Below are 20,261 nucleotides of genomic sequence, written 5' to 3' on the forward strand. Positions count from 1 at the left end.
TGCTGCCTGGCGTTGACACAACAGACGCAACAGAAAACTGGGGCGAAACTGGGTCGCTCGGAGAAGCCAGCTAGCTACATTAGTTATCAGCTTACACACAGACCGTCCGGGAACATTAAACACACACATGTGTGTAGTTTTCAATCGGATGTGACCGTCTTAGCAACAAAATGGAGACGTGGTATCACGACCAGGTAACGCGTTGCTCTTCAGCCGTTAGCCGCCGCGGTGGCTAACCCGTTAGCTTCTGCTTTGTTTACTTTTGTTCAAGTGGCTGTTTGCTGCTACTCGGCTGTTTCAGTCAGGTTTAATAACGCCATTCGTTATTAATAACCAATTACTTGTTATTTGCGAAACTTTGGCCGTATGGTTGTGATTCCTGCAGCTTTTTAGGAGCTTAACGGTGATAATATTGCTTGTTAAACAGCTTCATACTTTGTTAAGTAAATGTCTCATAATATGTGCTTTATGGTGTGCCTATATTTATATGAAATGTATTTTTAATGGCAATGGTAACTTATGGTTAAGTACTGTACAATATACTTCCTCCCATTCTTTGTCTGTATTTTTAATTTTCTTAATTGTCATGTGCGACTATTTGTCAAAAATTAGCCTATATAAACAGCCTGGTGCGCTGTAAGTACAGTGAAATGCATGAATTGAGTAATCAGTTAACGTTAGCTGATCATTGGAGAATTTACCAGCAGAAACTTTGTTAAACAGCTATTTGTGTACGTAATTTGTCCTAAAAACATGCTGAACTTCTCCACAAATGTTTCATTCAATATTATTTTTAATCCAATGTCTTTGGGAATTAGACAAACCAACCAAACCAAAGTCAAACAAACGAACTCACACACTCCTTTAAGTGTATTTATATTCTTTTAATGTCAAACATTTTTATTGCAACCCTTAGAAAGTTTCCTAAGTGACCTCTTCCTCTCCCTCCTCCTCCTCCTCCTCCTCCTGTCTGTAGATTTTAGACTCACCCTCCAAAAACAGTTACATTGGGAGCTATTACCAGCCTCCAGACAGGATAGCACCATTACCAAGACAGCTTGATTTCTCAGCGCCAGCATCCACCAGCACCGACCCGAAGACCACTAACCTCCAGGAGTCTCAGACCAAACCTAACATTGGCAGCAAAGGTAGGGCAGCCATTATATCATGCTCATGTGCTGTATTTTTGTTATGGCTACCCTCTGGACCATGCTTACATTATATGCTTCTGTGTTCTTGTCAAATCCTCTCCAGCTGTTGTTGATGCACTCAAGACCCTCCAGGAGAAAATCAGACGATTGGAGCTCGAAAGAAAGCAAGCAGAGAGGAGCTTCCAGCAGTTCTCCCATGATGTTCAGACACATCCGCAGGTCACAGTGTCTCACACGATGCCCAGTCAACCAGCGACCAGGCTGCCCGAGGCCAGTAACACAGGCAGGGAAGGTAAATGATTGAAGGTGCACAGGAAAATGCTACTGCACTTGACAGGGATCTTGAATTATGCTTTTAGAGACTGTTTTAGACTATATTGCTGAATGTTTTTAATAGTTGTGTGACTGTCTGTGTTTATGATACCAGAGCTGGACTCCAAGCTGCAGTCTGCAGAAGCTCGATGTAAAGTGCTTGAGAAGCAGCTGGATTACATGAGGAAGATGGTTGACAATGCAAAGAAGGAGAGAAATGTATTCATGGAAAATCAGGTAGTTCAAAAAGCTTTTTTTTTTTAAATGAAACAAACTAAATTAAATAACAAATCTAAGTGGTTTACAACTATAAGTATTATATTATGTAGAGAATTCGTAGTCTGGAGAGTAGGTTTAAATTAAATCTCTTAAACGAAACAACACAATAGGATTACATGTGATTTTATATGGCAATCCCTTTCATCCATTGCTTCCAACTAAGCATTTCTGGATGTAGTGTTAGTGGTATAAATAGATGTTACTAAACTGTCATACAATCTCTGTTCACCTCCCCCACCAGGCTGCGCTGAAGAACGAGCGGCCGAGCAGCTCAAACTCTATAACTCAGCGGGAGAAGCTGGAGAAACTTGAATCAGAGTGTCTCAAGTTGAGTAGAACCCAAACTGCTGCAGAGGTAATTCACAGCATCCTCCCCTCCCCACATTGATGAGTCTTAACATTAATCATCACAGACTGAATAATGTTATTATGTTGGTGCAGATGAAGCTTGCCATTCTGGAGCAAAAACTACTGAAAGAAGAACATGAGCGCAAACTTGTGCAAGAGAAAGCAAATGAGGTCAGTCACAGTTACTCAAGAATCTGTGCTTATATACTCTACTCAACCACATTTAGTTATGTAAAACTGTCAACATTTATTAAAATGTCAAACAAAGATTCTGAGAAAAATAAATTAGCTTTTCCTGATTTTGTCTGTCTATGTCTACAGCTGCAGAGGGAGCTGGAAACAAACCTTCACTTGTCTCTGCTAAATACTGAAGAGATAAAGCCAAAGAGGAAAACAAAAAAGACCAACAAGGTGTTTTTTTTTACTAACGAAGTTGATTTAACTTCTTCTTTGTATTTAGTTAAAGCAGAAGTAAGTGATATATTTGTGTTAATATAAGTCTTAAATAGTTATATCTTCCGACAGCAATCACTTACATAGAGTGTTTGGTCTGAAACACGGGTCTGTCAGTCACTCTGCTCTGCTCTGAGCCGAGGAGAAAACATTTATCGTATCCTACAGTTTTTATCCAATGAGGAGAGAGAACGGCATGCAGGGCTGTGTGTGCAGCCAAGGGACGCCGTGAATGTGGTGACGTAGGGACGAGGACTGTTATGGTGCGTTCAAGGAAACTCGTAACTCGTGTTTTTCCGACCTGTGAAGTCGTACCAGTTCGATCTGGTACGAGTTCACGGGTCGGAAGTTACGAGTGGCCGTTATAGTGACTTTCACCGGTAAAACAGGTCGGAAAAACACGAGTGGGTTGCCTGGAACGCTACAAAGTCGTAAGTTGTGACTTGAAGCTGTAATTTACGATTTCAAAAGCCTGCCTGGAACGCAGCATTAGCGAAAACGACCGGACCACTTACTTCTGCTTTAAATGGATAAATATTTGTTTTTAAGATAGTCATCAGGGTAACGGCTTTCTTCTCCCCTCAGAAAACATCTAAAAAGAATGAGCTGGAATCAACAGGCAGCCCAAGACGCATGAAAATGCCCTTTGTTGCAGGAACGGTACGCAGGTTCAGCATTCATTTTCAAACCATGTGCTGTTAACTGTTTCTCCTTTTTAATTGATTTTGATCGCTTCCTACCTACCGCAGTCGATCAGCCCCAGCCACTCGGTCCATGCCAACGTGCAGAGTATCCTTCACATGATGAAGCACCATCAGCCCCAGCTGTGTGAACGAGTGAGCGCCCTGCACAGGCCCGGCTGTGGAGCCAAGAAAAGCCTCCAGAAGGACTTTTCTCTATCGTCCCCGACTTTCAAGAGGCCTGACTGCCCGTCCAAGAAAGTAGACCAGTCACTGAGCTCTCTGTCAGACCTGCTCCTGGCTCTGCAGGACGAATTTGGACAGATGAGTTTGTGAGTAAGCTTTTTTTTTTTTTTTTTAATCGATTATTGTCAAGTTTTTCTTTACTCATTTAATAATCTGTGTCTCTGTTTTGCTTTGTTGTTTTTGTCAGCGAGCATCAGGAGTTGGTGCAGCAGATCGATGACACCACACATCAGAGGCAGAAACAGGAGCTGCAGAGAGACCTGGAGAGGCTGGTGGCCAGGATGGAGGAGAAAGGAGTTCAGATCACAAAGCTCCGCAAACACCAGCAGACGGTAAGTGAACAACAGCCAATCAGTCAGTGGTACAACTCCTTGTGTCATAAGGGAAAAGTATATTGTGCTATGTCTCTCTGTAGCATCAGCTGATTTTATATTTGTAACTGTAATAGATGTGTCTGATCTGCTCTGTCTTCGTCTCCTGTGCAGGTGCATAAACTGACCCAGAGCCAGCTATGTGCCGACGAACACGCAGCCAAGAGGCCGAGTGGGACCAAGCCACCTGTCCCCTCTCTTGTTAAGGCCAAACAGAAGGGAAAGAAGGGCGGAGCTACTCACAACAACCTGCATCTTCTCAAAGAGACCCAGAAGCTCCGGAACAGCCTCAAACAGGACGACCTCTTCTGGGAAACATGAGGTTCCCTGCAGGACTGTCCTGTGTGCAGGCTTTTGATCTGACAGCTGGATGAGCAACAGGACTCCCCCTCGGCTCCCCTCAGTTTGTCTTCCCCTCTCTTTAAACAGCCTTTGGGCCGTTTTTAGAAACAAATAAAAAGAGGGAATAAAGTCTTCCACACAGGACTTGATGTGTTTGATCATAAAACCTCTTGAAATCATGAAATCGAATCTCACAGTCCTTCATAAGTTAAGAGTATTGTGAGCTTCCTCTTAAACCAGCCTAGATAATAATGTGAGTTTAGCGTGTTCCATGAAGTGCAATTTCTTTTTTAAATAGTTTTAAATTTTTAATAAAGATTATTCTTTCTTCATAAAATACATTTACTTTTGTTGACATGTTTGTTTTGTTGACTAACTCATCAGCACTGTTGTTTGGATTTCATACTGAAAACCACTAGGTGGCAGTGCTCAGCCTGTGTCTATTTTACAAACAGTGAAGGCTTTTTTTTTCTTTTTTTTTTACCCCTGGTGCACATACAGCTGCAAGGATGCTAATAATTAAACTAGTAATAACTTTATAATACTGCTCCGAACATCAACCTCCATCCGTCTTGAGCTGCCGACATAGAAGAGGCGCTCCGTGAACCCTACAGCAGCAGCTGGACGGACAGCTGAGTAAATGTAGCTCTAACCACAGGACAAAGGGGATGTGGTTTTCATCATCGCTGGCCAAAAGTGGGAGGAACTGCGATCGGCCGCAGAGTTTCACACAGACCCAAACGACGTATCTATTCTCCTAAATTCAACTACGATGGCTCTTATCAGTCTTAATTATGACCTAGTCAGATGACACATTTCTGGCATGACTGGAACTTTTTTTTTTATACATTTACTCCCTGTTTATTTGAGTCACCCACCTTTTTTATGGGATGAATAAGCACATGTGAAGCTGCCTCATAACATTCCTGCATTATCTACTCACTATCAGGCCACGGTCAACATTTTTTTCTTGTATCATCAGGTCACATTTTTTGACACACAACGAGCCTCTCTCTTTGACCTCAAATCTGATCCCAGTCACTGCCCATACAGGAAAAAAACTCTGCAAAGAGCTGTTTAGTCACAAATTGTTGATGTAAAAAAGCTAAAATTAAAACAGTGGATATCACATACTGCCCTGTCAAAGTCTCTGGGTCATGGGAGAAGGGAACAGCTGGTTGTTATTGTTTTTCTCTCCATTCAGCCTTTTCAGTTCATTATCTAGCGAACATTGCTTGGTTCTGGTATTCTTGGCATCACTCAGAGTTCACTGGATGGTTAAAGGGACTGAGCTGGTGTACGAGAGAGAGGGAGAGAGAGAGACACTAAACCTAATGCATTGTTTCTCTGTGCTCCCCATATTAGATTACAGAGCAAGACTGGACACACCAATCAGGTTAGCTGAGGCAAGTTAAGACCCTTCCATGCCCACATAGTATACCAAACTGCTCCCAGCCCCTCCTGTCCGTCCAACGCTGATACCTTGTGACTGCTTTCCCTTCTTTGTGTCAGCTGGGGGAATAACAGTGGTGTGTTCAGGGAGCAGTTGTACGTAAGGAGGGGGAAGAGGAAGATTGGGTCAGTTTGAGTGAGTGTCAGGCGTTTTGCTGTGGGTGTGAGAGAGGATCGCTTCTCCAAACAGCTGCTGACCCATCCTCTAGTGAAGCTTAAGATGTATTTACAGTGTAGTAAGTAGGATGAGGATAAGAAATAGCAACCACAGTGTGCCAACACAATTTTATTGGTCAGTGAAAAGTTAAAGGTTTTTCCATCACGGTCCATTAGCAGTGTAAGATAAGTGAGCAGTTGCATTGTTTTTAATGGACACATGAGAGAGAAACTGCAGTGCGGTGGCTATCCAGAAAACATCATCTCCTCAAACTCCTCTTGGTTCAGGGAAACGGTGCCAGCTGGGGACTCTGGGCCACTGCAAGAATAACAATCTGCTCCGCACAAACACACACACACACACACTGTACGTACACACACACACAGACCTCACTCAAGAATGTAGTCGACTGTGCAGACTGTGATTCTTGAGTGTGTGCACGCAGATGCACACGTGCTCGCGAGCGTTTCCTTTAGAGCTATTTGTTTTTGCTACATAAGCAGAACCTCGCTGTGACCCTGGAAACTGACCATTTGTCCCGTCAGGAGCAGCAGCACAACACAGTGAAAGACTCAAGAGTGTGGAAAAACAAAAGGGAAAGGGGTGGTGTCTTTTGCTCTGCTGGGCGTCATCATCGTTGTGACCAAGTTGGTCTAGTCATGGTACATTATCAGCAAATGATGTCAGTGTCATTGATGTTTGTTTGCACATGGCTGCAATAAACTTTGTACCTGGTTCCTTTTCCAAAAACTTGTTATAGAGAAAGAGTAAATATCGTCTCGATTTTTGTAAGAGGTGCAATCAAAAAAAAAAAAAGCCTTCAAAACAGGCACACACTGTAATCATCCTTAAAATGTCCTCAACACCACATTATACTAGAGGTTCAGGCAGGTCATGGGGCTGTGTGAATCCTGCGTATACAAAAAAAAAATCACTAAGTAATGTCAATAGGAATCTGATAATGTCTGTAAACTATAGGGCAGGAGACTCCAAACATATTGAACAACACGCTCAGACTCGAGACCATTAGGCTGACACAAAAGTACAATTTGGGTAACAGATAATGTTCAAAATACACACACACACCTATACACATATGTAGTTGTCATGTCATTTTATCATCAAATTAGACAAAACGTTATGTTGTTTTTTGTTATGGACACACACAAAAACTTTTATGCCATTATTGTTGAATTTGTTATTGTAGCTCTATATAAAAATAGCTTTAACAAAAATACAACAGTAAAAGGGCGGTGTTTAGCTCAGTTGATAGAGCAGCCGCCCCATGTGTTGAGGCTACAGCCCTCACTGCAGGCAGCACTGGTTCGAATCCTGCATAGAGCGGCCCTTTCCTGCATGTCACCCCCCCCCTCTCTCTGCCTCCCCATTTCCTGTCTCTCTCTCTTGACTGTGCTTTCAATTAAAGGCCAAAAAGCCCCAAATAATACAACAGTAAAATGTTGCTGACACATCAATGCACGAGTTTATTTAATATAGTACCTCCAACTTTACATTTCAGGACTTAGCTTAGCTTATTAATTGATTAAAAGTATCAAAAGACACAGGAAAATATATTCATTGCTACTTCAAGATCATAAATGTCTAATTACTCTGAGATAAACTGCCGTGAATACTGATTTGATTGTCAATTTATGTCTTTAAACAGGACAACTTGTTGACCTAGCATTAGGTAAACAGACACAGGGCAAGACAAAGCAAAGCCTGAACTCGATACCTTCTGTCGTCAGGGCAACTGGCCTTTACAATTGTAACCATGGTAACTGAGCCTCACACTGAGACCGGGCCACGTCTCAAATTGTCCCACTTGTGATTTGTCATGTAAATGTGACCAGCTCCAAGAAAAGTTTGACGCTGCTGACAAATGAAAAAAAAAAGGGAAATACGGAGAAATGTTTAACAATATTCAAACTTTATTGGTTTAACATTGTGAAACTAAAGGCAACACTAGAAAACAAGGCAAACAATAATAAAAAACAAAACAAAATAAAAGGAGTTTTGGAAAAAAGAAAAGAAAAGGGGGGCAACAAATAAGCACAAAACATTTCAGGAGGCATTGTGGCACCTGTGAGTGTATACATATGGCTGTGTATGTATGAGTATGTGTGTGTCGTTGTTTGTGTGTGTGTGTGTGTGTGTGTGTGTGTGTGTGTGTGTGTGTGTGTGTGTGTGTGTGTGTGTGTGTGTGTGTGTGTGTGTGTGTGTGTGTGTGTGTGTGAATATGGGGTGACAGCAAAGCCAAAAACTCGTACCTACAAGACTGTAACACAACTGGTAAAAGTATGGCTCTAGCACTGCAATAAAGCCACAAGGCAAAAAGGAGGGAATCAAAAAGTTCTTTACTCATCGCTTTTCAAACTCAACACTGCAAGGCTGAAAACTGATAGGAGAGCTCTCCATGACCAAGCAAAGTTTGGATTTTGATATTAAAAAAAAAAAAAAATCCTGCAGGAAGAAAAAAAAAGTCATTGAATGCAACAATTGAAAATTGCCAACCAAACTGGAGTTCAAGTTATTGTGTGAATGTTTGCATTATGAAGGAAATGTTGCAGTAAAGAACCCTTGAGGTCTGTAGCTGTGGTTACAACGTTTTTTTTAACCGATGAGTTATTTTATCAGAATAGAGCTGGTGACGAGTTGTCCGAGCCACAACCAGGCCATGTGTAGTCAGTTGTTTTACTGGCATTACAAGACCTTTAATTTATGTTGTGACAGGTCAAAAAAAAAAGCTGAAATAACAAATCTTTAACTCTTTTTTCATTTGATACATTTTCACTTTCACAAAAAACAGCCTGATAACCGCCCCGGCAGCTCGTCACCAGCCAGCGCTCTGTAGATTTGATCGAGAAGTTAAGGCTGAGCGTGACAAAACAGACATTTAAGCCGAATACAGAAAACACAGAAAGAAAAAAAAAAAACACTTCACAGGGGTCTGAAAGTGCTGAGTCCCGTTGATATTTAATAGGTGTGGCATATCATCTTACAAACTACAACTATATATGGATATTAACTGAATAAGGCACTTTTCCTTAAAAGAGGTGCAGGGACTGAGTAACTTGTTGGAGAAGCTGCAGAGAGAGCAACACAATGGACGTCTATTGGCAATCGGCGGATACCAGACGTGTTTTAGACACATCGCGATGTCAACATGTGATGCTGCTGCTGTTGTTAAGGAATGCAGCCTCCACGTGGAAAACGCAGAGAGCGCTCTGACTGGATTTAGTGATGACACAGCAGCGTACCGACTCAACAGCTGTGCGCGACTCAACTCATCTCAAACACGTCTCTAAATTTTGGGTGAAGAAGGGACTCCTCATGCAGAGAATGAACGAATGGGTGCAGCTAAGGCAAAACTCTGGAGCCTACTCGCCATACTTGGGTCTTTGGGCTGTAGCCTAATGCCACCAGGTGACTGTAGGTTTTAAAAGGCGTGTTGATGGTGAGCAGCAGAAAACATGTCATCCTAAATTGCACAAGCCAAAAATAAAAGACAGGAACAGAAAGAAGAAGAAGAAAAAAGAAACAAGCAAACATCTGCAGCACTCATGAGTTTCTAACCATTGGTGGTCATACAAAACAAAGTGATTAATCATCCATTTTCTAGTTAATATTCAAGACTGAGTGTTTATACAAGCATCAGATTTGTTTCTATAATTTTTTTTTTTTTCTTTTGGCTGAACCATGAAAACATTTACAAAGACAAAAGTTACAAAACAAAGCTTGTCAGTGCAATGCTCAATTTCCATGCCAAAACTGAGGACTTTGGCTTAATGCACACTGTTTCAAGGCATTCTTTCAACTAGCATATGGGCTAATCACAACTTATCAAGTGGTTTTTAAGTGTCTAAACCCTTAAGAGTATATGCAATGGGAGGAAAAAATCACAACTCCAAGCATCCAGCATGCAATTATGACAAAAAAAGGCATCTAAACAAAACATTCTTGACACTGAGAAGCTGCTACAAGCAAAATGATCTGATAAACACTCCTTCATTGAGCCTTTTCTCAAGTTGAAACCTAAAAGATCAACAACAAAACAGGATGTGGCTATGTACAGGAGTGACAAAATGAAATAAAAACGAATCACACAGTTAGCAGCAAGCTAATTAGAGAACTTGACAATGAACTCTAGCATGGCCACTTAAGTTGTTGCATTTCTGCAATCTCCTCCTCACTTACACGGCAAAAAATTAGAGGTGCAATGCTCATTTGACCAAAACAGCACTCAAAACAATCATCATTTTAAACCTCAATGCACTCTCCAGTACTCAAGTTTTATCTTTTAAATTAAGCCCAATATAATTGCCATTTCTTAAAAAAAAAAAAGAAAGAAAGGCACCCTCCCAGATTTATAGCACCCAACAGCGACCTTAAATTTCCTGCCAGCTCATTGTTCATATTAATGTTAAAACAAAACTTTTGAACTTCAGAAACACGGAAATAATGAGATGGGAGGACGTTTAGAGCCACTATTGGAAGCTACAAGAAGGAGAGGACCTTTCAATTATCTATTTCTACAAGGTCACCAGTGAGAAGACCATAGGTGCCACGCTCCGAATATAGTCCTCTTCTACTCACAAGGAAAAAAAACTTCACTCCCGACTGATCAAGGCCCTCAAGTGACGACAACTACCTACCTACCGTTATTTCTCAATAATAAAAGGCTCTACAGTCCAGCTGGAATACTACAGGTCTCACCGTCCACCAATATCAGCGCCGCGATACGGTTTCTGTCTGGCAAACACAAACTAACGACAAAACACCCGTGGGGCCTCAACCAGGAAAGAAAAAGACTCATCCTCATCCACTTCTCTCTCTCTTTAAGTCATACTGGACATTAAAGGCACTTCACTGCTATCACTGTCCACATCACGAAAAGGTGCACGCCATCTTCTTTGTCTTCCCCCCTATTCTCTATTTTTATAAATTATTTAAACAAATGAATTATTCATATTTCTGAAATATTCTACAATCGTTCATTTTCACCCTTTTTTTTTTTTTGACGACTTCGCAGACAGGAAGGGACAGCTCCACATTAGCGATCGGTGTGGGTGAGATTTGACGTCAGTAAAGATCAGAAATAGCAGTTTGGAGATTAATGGTTGGGAAATGAACTTAATACATGATTTATTGCATTGAGCTGCTCAACTAGCAGTCGGTGTTTGACGATTTTTTTTATTTTTTATTTTTTTAACAACTTGTTATTGGATTATAGGTTTACCCCCGGGGGAATTCAACAGCAGAAACCGCACAGCACTCCTTCACACAGAGGGAGGCGCCCATCAAAATAAGACCGTTTACCCGCATTACTGCTGTTTGTTTTGTGTTTGTTTGTTTTTTTTAGTCTGACATTAGATGATTGGATGTTGCTTTTATTCCCCTCACAAGTAACCCCACCTCTTTTACGTCATCTAAGAGCACATATACACGATACAGCTGCATGGAGGGGTGGGATGGGTGGGTGGGAACGTGCCTACGGCTCTGCAGGCTAAAAGCAACACTGAATCATCACAGTCGTCACTTTTATGAATAGCTGTTAACTCAAACAGTGTTTCCAAATCGAGATTTAAAAAAAAAAAGAAAAAGACAAAAAGCTGTAAATGCAAACACTTTGCAGCTGTACTTCTCCTGAGCTCCAGGAAAGCTACTCTCTATACATGACTAATTCTTCGACTCTGGTGTGGTGAGGAGGGAAGGGGGGGCTGTAAATAACACCAGCCCCCTCAATTCCCTAGAAAATGGTTTTGGCGAGATGAGTAATAGCGTGATGGAGGTGGGAGCAGCTATCGGATGACGCAATCCATATGCTCAAGGCTTAAACGACATATCACTAGAGATCTGCTTAATTGTACAAGTTGGTACAATGTGCATTTATCATACACACAGAGGCATGCGTGGGCGCCTTAATACAGACTACAACTGCAGCACTAATACCGGCCGTAAACCACAAGTGGCACAAACATCAAAGATTTTTAAAAAAGGAAAAGAAAGAAAAGTAAAAACCTGCTTGAAAACACTGTTTGAGTTTGTCGTGATGGGTGCGTGCCGAGCGGGGAAGTCTGCTCTGGAAGGTTCTAGTCAGTGGGGACGGGTCGAGTGATGCGGGTCCAACAGAGATGCTGCTTCAAAGGGTGTGGTAGTTGCGGTCCTTGGACTTGCAGAATTTGTAGAGGAAGAAGATGACGGCCTGCAGGCCCAGGACCAGCACTATGCCACCGATGAAGCTGGCAGCGTCAAAGGTGGAGTTCTTGTGAGGGGCGGCGGTGGGGGCGATCGGTGTGGTGCTCGTGCCGGTTCCAGCTATGACGAAACAGAGCAAAGGAAGCGTTAAAATTAACTCTGTTGATGCCATAACAGCGCTGATTTGTCCTATCACCAGGGATGTCACGATTACTTTTCACAATTAATCTCGGTATTAAACGCCACAATTAATCTATCGTAAAGATTCCTAAATATCATCACTTTCCAAAAAAAGGTTATGTCAGAATCGGCAGATGTGCGCCAAAGTAAAGGTAAATGCACAGATACTGGTCCATTTACCCAACATAACATTGAATTGGTAGTAATTTAAATGTCAGCATGCTATATGTAATAATAAAATTCAAAAGAAGTATAGATGACAATTAATGACTTAAATATTTCAAATACTTCCCCTGGGGGAGTTATAATTGGTCCTATATTAATAGATACTTCAAATATTTTGTGTAAATTATCAATAATGTAATTATATTTTGACTGTATTTGATTTTACACATTCATAGTGTTGTGAAATTAATTAATGCATAATAATCGTGATAATCGTAATACCGTGATTATTTATCTGACAATAATCGTACCAAGAAAATGTATAATCGTGACATCCCTATCCATCACAATGTCCGACTTACTTGGAGTAGCGGATGAAGGGCTGGTGGTGTTACTAGGCTGAGTGGGGCTAATGGTGGATGAGTTGCCTGTAATAGGGTCACAGCAAGAACACACACACACACACATTAGGCTTTTACACCAGTAAATGTGTTTGACTCATTTGAAGGGTTTAATCATATATTGAATTTTGCAACATCCGTGATTACAGATGCAACAGGAGCTGTGGTTTTAATCACACAGCAGAACACTGAACAGAGGAGGAACTGGTAAATCTATTTATGGTGCAGCCAAACAAATGGATATTCAATAATAGCTGCCACCAGAATCAGATTTTATGCTGCACATGGGCACCAGTGCTTCTGCTTAAAAACAGCAGGGTACAGTGAAGTTGGTCATCTTGCAGAACGGGAGATGTGCACCTAAAAATGATATGCTGTCAAAAAAACAAAAAAAAATGCTGAAAATTGCTGCTTGAATTATTTGATGGAGGCCAAATGTACCCAAGCACAATTTGTGGTGCATTTCCTGTAACAGCATGGCAATAAAAGCCACCATGTTATACACTCTGAATCTGCAGCAACAGCAGCAGTAATAGGGAAAAACTGCTAACAGAAACAACTAATATATGCAAAACTTACTGCACAAAAGTATCAAAAACCACCTTTAAAAGATGGTACGAACATGATCACTTGAAGAACAGACAGGGAGTAGCAGAGGATTTTAAGGCAGTGGTTACCTGTGGTGGGTTGAGGGGTGCTGCTGTTAGAGGCGGTGGTGGCCGCAGAGGTAGTGGGGGTTGTAGTAGGGGAAGCAGCCGTAGTTGTAGGGACAGTTGTAGGTGCGGGTGTGGTGCTTTCACCAGCTGGACAGGGAACCAACACCAAGACAGGGGTGTGAGGTGGGGGGGAAAGCAAGAGACACCACCCAAACGACAAGGTTACGTACGTACAGACATTTACACCAACAGTCCCTCATTATTTCTCCCGGGGCAGGTGAAAATACTGCAGAGTACAGTACAGTAATGCCTGGCCAAGTCTTTTAGACACAAACGAAGAAGGCAGCAGAGAGAGAGACAGACCCAAGGTACAGAGAGGGACTGGTGGCCAATTACACTTAACACTTTAGTTAGAACGTGGCTAGACTAGACCCAAGCAGAATCTGAGGATTATTTATTCCCCTAAATATGGAGAAAGGTGTTTTTATTTATTATGGAGTCTGCTTGGAGCCTCAACAAACATAAAATGTTAATTTCCCACATTGATATACATAGTTACTGTTAAGACTTACCTGAGCAGGTAGTATTGATGCAGCTCTCATTTCCCAGCTGGGTCACGTTGCCACACAACACAGTTGCTGAAACAGAAAAATGTTTCATTAGTTTTTTTTGTATTCAAAATACTAAACTAAATGTACAACATGAGCATGAAGAGCAGAGTACACGTAAAGGAATTTGTCATGCAAGAGAGGGGCCTCTGACAGAGTCATGTTACTGTAGTATTACTAATGCGTGTCAACTATTGATGATCTGGGGATACCTGGGGTCAAGTAATAAAGCATTTCCTTGATTCATTATTATATCATCATAATAAGCATCACAAATAGGAGTTGTCAAAGTATGTAATCATAAAGAAGTGTCACAGAAAGGTTAAATGGAACAGCTAAAGAAGGCTGAATAACCAAGCAAAGGGAGATGGACAAAGGAAATGGAAACTGAGGCGGGAACTCTTTAATATATTACATTCAATTTTAAAATTCTACTTTTTATTCATGGATCAATAAATATATTTTTGACAGTTTTACGCTTCTTTTTGTAAATCCATTTTTATAGTCTCAAGTACCTATTAATGGATTTAACATCCATTTATTAAACCTTTGACAACTCCTGTTTTCCTGCGACATCCCTAGTCTTCCATAAAAAGCTGGTTGAGTTAAATTTCATTTTAACTTCTTTATCCACTATAAGTAAATTTAATCAACTCACTGTGTTTTATAAACCAATAAAATGTTTTGTGCAAAACACAAGTCAGACTGTCAAAGAACTGACTCTTCGATAGAAGCAGTGCTTCGATATAAAATACTTAACTGTGCTCCATTAACCTCTGGACTTTACATTACTGCACTGCTTTAAACAAAATACATTTTGTGTGTGTGTGTGTTCAGTGAGCTGAGTCATAGTTTGGTCTTCTAGGTGGATTCTGTTTTATTATATAATCTGACTACTAATTAACCCTGACAGGAAGGGACTTTGCCCTGTAATGCAGTCTTGCCTGTCCTGAATGCAAGAAGACACGTATTGATTCTGTTTTTTTGGCTCAGCCGATTTTCATTGTTGGCTTCTTTCAATTCTCTAAGAGACATTAACCAACAAGAGCAAGAGTTTGTCACTTTGTTCAGAGCAACTCGGCCTGCGTCACAGCGAGGATCCCATGAGTCATGACTGTCAGCACCTTGTGACTATAGATTATTTCACGCCCAGTTACACGCACGTTGTATAAACCTGACTGTCAGCAGATCTACTTCGCAGTCTTTAATACAGATGCTTACATTACTCACATTCAAGAAACATACGACACATTTGGTTTGAATACCTTATATGTCAAAGGGAGTTGACACGTTTTTTCCCCCAGAATGTGTGTGTAAGAGGAAATCCAGGACAGGATGACATCATTTGAATTATAGATCAACAGAAAATCAATAGGTGCCTTTTTTGATTCAATTAATTGATTATTTCAGTCATCTGTTAAGTAATTAAGTGCTGGTTTCTGCTGAACGGAGCTGAGGATTTTACATTTTTCCCTTGTCATTACTTACAGTTAATTAGATATCCTTTAATATTCGCATTATGTACAATCGCAACCATTATGCTATTAAAATCTTACTTATTGTAGGACATACTAGCAGCTGAGCAACGCCTTTATGTATCCAAATTTAACCTTGTATTTACTAGACATTGACACACCTAGGAACCAGTCGATCAGAAAACAGTGTCAGTGTAAAAATATCCAGTCTGGCCACACTCTGCCTTCGCTTGTCTCACACCCATCAGGAATGTGGTTTTACCAGCCTTTAAACTAAACAGAACAGAAGTGACAAACATTTCAATAATGTTCTGATCATGGTTCAATTTGGGGCTGTAAAAAAACAACCTTTGACCTCTTCTTTGTGTCGCATTTGATTATATTATGCGCAAATGGGGAGACGGTGGCATTATTATCTCAAATACAGGAACGTCGTAAAGGGAACTGAGTCCGCCCGGCGCTGCTGCACCTGGTGCTGTAAAACGCCTTCCTACACCTTCTGTACTTGTCGTACAATTATCCAGAGCAGCCACAGCTAATGACTCCAACCAGATGGCCTCCCATAAATTACAAATACACCACCAACTTGAACAGTGAGGGCCGCAGCCATTGGTGAAACCATATTTCGCCTGCCTTTCAAATAGGGTCAACATGACTCACGGGCTTGTGTTACATTTTCCACAGCTCACAGGAATATGTTTTATTGTCCCTGTATCATGTTTTGATGCTTTGTGAACTGACCTCGGATACAAACAACTACCAACTGTCTGTCGACTCATAAATGTTAGTTTGTGGAGCTCCTGGTGGAAAGTTTTGGTTGGGACAGCCGTTGGTTCAATTATGTGGTTATTATTATTAAGGGAGAGGAGTTGTGGTGTTTCAGTGCCGCCTTGTCTGTCGTTTCTCTCTGTTTTTTCACGTTTACACTTTCACCATCTTCATCCTGCTGCATTGCATGACTTAGCAGGTGTAGATGTCCAGGAAGGGAAGTGACTGAGCACAAATAATCAATCGCCTCGTACATTAGTGAATCCTTTTATAGCTGGGAAGATGAATGACTCACATCCTTTCGAACTGTGATTTAACAACAGATCAAGTATTTTCTGAAAGTGTTAGCTGCCTTATTTCCACCTTTTGTGCGATCTGACACTCTGACATCTTCGTACGTCGAGGCATGTGCGAGGAGGTTTTTTTTTTCCACCTTCCACTAGGTCAGGGGTCTGTTATCTTGCAGGCAGCTGTGAACGGTAGGACCGGTTCTCACCCCTCTCTAAAGTGGTGACTTCATCATCACCACCACCACAACCACCATGAGGTACTGTACATCCACAGCTTCGAGGTGTGGGTGAAAAAAAAACTCAAGGGCTCATTTCACCACAGGAAAAACAGCAGCTGGGGTTAAGAGGACTCAACAAGCTTTGTCAAAAACTACATCCTGTACTTAGAGGCTCTACACAACTCGCATGTACACGTGTTGTTGAAGTTTTTTGAGCATCTAAACGCCAGGCTGCCGGGAAATGTGCCTCTGACGCCAAAGGCTTGTTTACACAAAATCCCTAAACCAAAGATAAATCTGGTAATGACAGCGTGGTAGGCGTTAGGTTGCTGCAGCGGTGTGGTTGTGAACGCTGCGCTTCTGCACAGCCATCTCAACTGGCCAGAGCTGACCTTTTTTGTTTAGTTTATATCAAATAGGTGATCCATTCTTGAGGTTGTGAAACACTTTAGCTGTAGGCCTGCTTGAAAAGTGTGTGTGGTAAGCTGTCAGCATTGGTGCACTGTGTCAACAGCTTGTATCCTGTGTGAAAAAAAACAAAGACACACACTGCCAAACCTCAGTGAACCTCGCTTTAACACATCAAAACAAGGGAAAAAACATAACTTATCAAACGGTTACGGTCCGTCTGTGGGTGGGGGATTGTTGTCGCTTCCTCCTCCGGATCATTTTTAGCGCAATTACAAAATCCGAGTTGAACAATCCTATCTCTTTTGGATCACAGATCATGTAAATAATTGTCATGTTGCCTGTCCTGTTCACCCACTCGATAAATGATTGAGTAATGTAGCGTCACAGGTTTTTATCATTCAGAGACGAGGCGGGAAGACAAAGCAGAAAGAAAGAGGGAGTGGTATCATCACCCAAATGTCTGGACAACCTGTCATGGAGAGAAATTCAAGTTTCCCCATCACCTGAGCTTGTGTTGCGAAAAGTTTACTGATGGTGGGATCTTGGCTTACTTATTTTGGATTTACTTAATCAACTTGTAACTCGGTTAAGATTACACAAGTTACATTATCTCCCGTTTAAGGCGCGTAATGACATCTGAAAATTATACAGCGAGCAAGATCACAGTATGCTCTTGTCTTGACCTGCACCCGAGGCATAAATTATGAGAAAAAACAAGGCACATGAAACTAATCTTCTTCTATCCTTTATCTGCACACACTCTTTCCTCTCCTTCCCTCTGTTCCCAAGCGCCATGGTATTGCAGGCTTCCTGTCACACATCCCCTCGCTTCCTCAGTCAGTCTTCTTCACAGTCACCAGAGACCTGTGTGTGTGTGTCTCACTACATATATTAAATTCAAGCTAACACTGAAGTGAGGCCCTGAAGGGAAATATAATTAGCATCAAAGAAGTCTTTTATTTCCAGCTACAAGCTACAGGTTTTGGTCCCAAACACTGAGGCAGAAGTGTGCCACTGATCCACAGGTTTATCGCTGACTGTTCATATATGCTGAGAGCAGTTATGTGACAAACCCTGTGATTTTAAGATAAGATTGCTTTGACTTCACGTGTAAAAAACTTGTAACCTTATCTCCTGACTCTGGTAACAACATGAATACAACAAGCTCCTCTCCTGACCTACTAAAAAACACAAGTAGGGTAGGGTGCAGAGCCGTTGACTCAGGAAACGATCTGTCATGCCGTTTTGTTATGGCCAACTCATTTTTACCGAACGGTGCAGCATATTTCTGATCACAACCAGCAGAGCTGCCTCCAAATTAAGATGAAAAACACCACCACAGCACATTTCCCCCCCCAGCCCCAACCCACAATCTCCTCTACGGCGCAGAAGTCTCTGGATATTTCTCATTTTCAGAGCACTCGACATCTTCAGAGTCAGACAGATATTTCCATTAAGATAATGAAATCACAGTGTGGTGATTTAGAGACGGAGGCAGCAAAACCACAATCGCAGCTAAGATGAGACTTAAATGTACAAAAAAAGACATTATCAACTAGCTTCTCTATTAATCATCTACAACTAATTTACTGTGATAAGGAATAATACTGAATCTATACTCCAACTTTGGCCCCTCGCCTCACACTGACAGTAATTTACTCCCAAACCAGCCTGTCCGGATCCACAGAGCCGGATGATCTTTTGCCAGACGAATTACGGCACAGCTTGGGGGCCTTGAAGGTTTTTTGTTTTGTAAAATTAAGATGACATCTATTCCCTCCCTCCCTCCATAGCCAGGAATCATGCGTCCCAATCACCTCAGCTGTCTGGACAATTAAGGACACACAAAGACCAACCTGTGCCTCTCGGTTCCACCACATTTATGTGAAAAAAAAGGGGGGACAGATACTCACATGAGCAGTTGAGCCAGACACAGTCACTGTTGGCCGTACATGAAGCACATGATGTGCCGGAACATCCATCTGCAGAGAAGTCACAAATCACTTTTAGTTATGGTTGTTGTAAATAGATGCGACTTCCTACATGTGGGGGGAAATGAAACTGTTAACATCCAGGATGGGTTACTAGCCTATAATATGTGGTTGCTGGAAAAAAAATGTGGTCTAATATATAAAAAATAAAATAAAAACTGTGTTGAATCTTATAGCAGAGCACATCCATAGCAGGGCAAATGTGGCACAACAGAGGCGCAATAAAAGGCGTTTGTCATGTAAGGCTGTTACATAACGAGCTGATCTGGTCTCTGGTACCTGATCAATTGGATCTGGGCTTGTTGCTGTTTCCTCTGTACACACATTAATGTACACACACATATTACAGTACAGCTGCACAATTCAAGTTTAATTTCTTCAGGTCAAGACAGCTTGTTTTGCTTGTTTATTTGCCTTGTTTGTTTGCCTTGCTTTCTGGCTTGCAGGCTAAAATGTTAGCTGGTATAACTTGAGAAGCCACACACTGGCCAGCGTGGAAATAAAACTGACAAGTTGCCAAAAAAAAAAAAAAACCCAGGGGACATATTTGTTATTCTTTTATGAACATGAAAAGGCGTCGGTGTTTGACAAGTGTCAAACTGAGACCAGGCCTTTTTACAGTCGGTGAAAATGGAGGCACATTACTGAAACGGACACGTTTAGATAATATGTGTGTGTGTTTACCCAGAGGTGTCTCTATAACCGAGCTAAGGACCCGGGCCCCGTGTGTGTAGCTGCTGCTAGCCGGCCGCTAACTCGGCTCAGCCCGGCTCGGCACAGCTCTGCTCGGCGGAGAGAGGTCGCAAAGTTACCTGAGTCTGCTGCGGCTGATGCACCCATGAGAGCCACCGCGGCCACGGCGAAAAACACCACCTTCAGGTACATGGCTGCTGCTGGTCCGGTCTGGTCCGCGTAGTTATTTACTGCTCTTCTCGTCTCTCTTCAACCCGAGGAGAGAGGGAGGAAAAAAAACAAAACGTATCTGTACGGAAACGTCGAGAAAGAAGGGAAGAAAGAAAGACACTTTCGAGATTTCACAGCTTCCTCCCTCCGTCTCTCGTCTCTGGTCTCTAGTCGCTGCTGCTGCTGCTGCTGCTGCTGCTGCTCGG

At 41.8% G+C, this 20,261-nt stretch overlaps 2 protein-coding genes across 2 annotated transcripts; one reads left to right on the forward strand and one right to left on the reverse strand.

Annotated features, from left to right (window-relative positions):
• cep57l1 (centrosomal protein 57, like 1) lies at positions 1–4,234 on the forward strand. The gene is made up of 11 exons (XM_084001087.1): positions 1–194; positions 977–1,148; positions 1,255–1,443; positions 1,579–1,700; positions 1,984–2,097; positions 2,184–2,261; positions 2,412–2,501; positions 3,129–3,203; positions 3,293–3,555; positions 3,657–3,801; positions 3,955–4,234. The coding sequence occupies exons 1-11, from the start codon at positions 171–173 to the stop codon at positions 4,159–4,161; spliced, it is 1,479 nt and encodes a 492-aa protein (XP_083857213.1). The 5' UTR covers positions 1–170; the 3' UTR covers positions 4,162–4,234.
• Positions 4,235–7,700: 3,466 nt separating this feature from the next.
• Positions 7,701–20,261, reverse strand: cd164 (CD164 molecule, sialomucin). The gene is made up of 6 exons (XM_084001096.1): positions 19,965–20,261; positions 19,075–19,143; positions 13,964–14,029; positions 13,413–13,538; positions 12,697–12,762; positions 7,701–12,109 (listed from the first exon to the last, which is right to left on the reverse strand). Exons 1-6 carry the CDS (start codon positions 20,035–20,037, stop codon positions 11,934–11,936), a joined length of 576 nt encoding a protein of 191 aa, XP_083857222.1. The 5' UTR covers positions 20,038–20,261; the 3' UTR covers positions 7,701–11,933.

This window comes from Trachurus trachurus, assembly GCF_905171665.1.
Source record: "Trachurus trachurus genome assembly, chromosome: 24".
Lineage (NCBI taxonomy): Eukaryota > Metazoa > Chordata > Actinopteri > Carangiformes > Carangidae > Trachurus > Trachurus trachurus.

Excerpts from the sequence above, each read along its gene's own strand:
- cd164 (XM_084001096.1), bottom strand. The coding sequence starts at position 20,037 with ATGTACCTGAAGGTGGTGTTTTTCGCCGTGGCCGCGGTGGCTCTCATG. Across the intron at positions 13,539-13,963 it reads CATCAATACTACCTGCTCAG|CTGGTGAAAGCACCACACCC; the intron begins GTAAGTCTTAAC and ends TTCCCTGTCCAG. Across the intron at positions 12,110-12,696 it reads CCCTTCATCCGCTACTCCAA|CTGGAACCGGCACGAGCACC; the intron begins GTAAGTCGGACA and ends GTTTCGTCATAG.
- cep57l1 (XM_084001087.1), top strand. The coding sequence starts at position 171 with ATGGAGACGTGGTATCACGACCAG. Across the intron at positions 1,444-1,578 it reads CAGTAACACAGGCAGGGAAG|AGCTGGACTCCAAGCTGCAG; the intron begins GTAAATGATTGA and ends TTATGATACCAG. Across the intron at positions 2,502-3,128 it reads AAACAAAAAAGACCAACAAG|AAAACATCTAAAAAGAATGA; the intron begins GTGTTTTTTTTT and ends TTCTCCCCTCAG.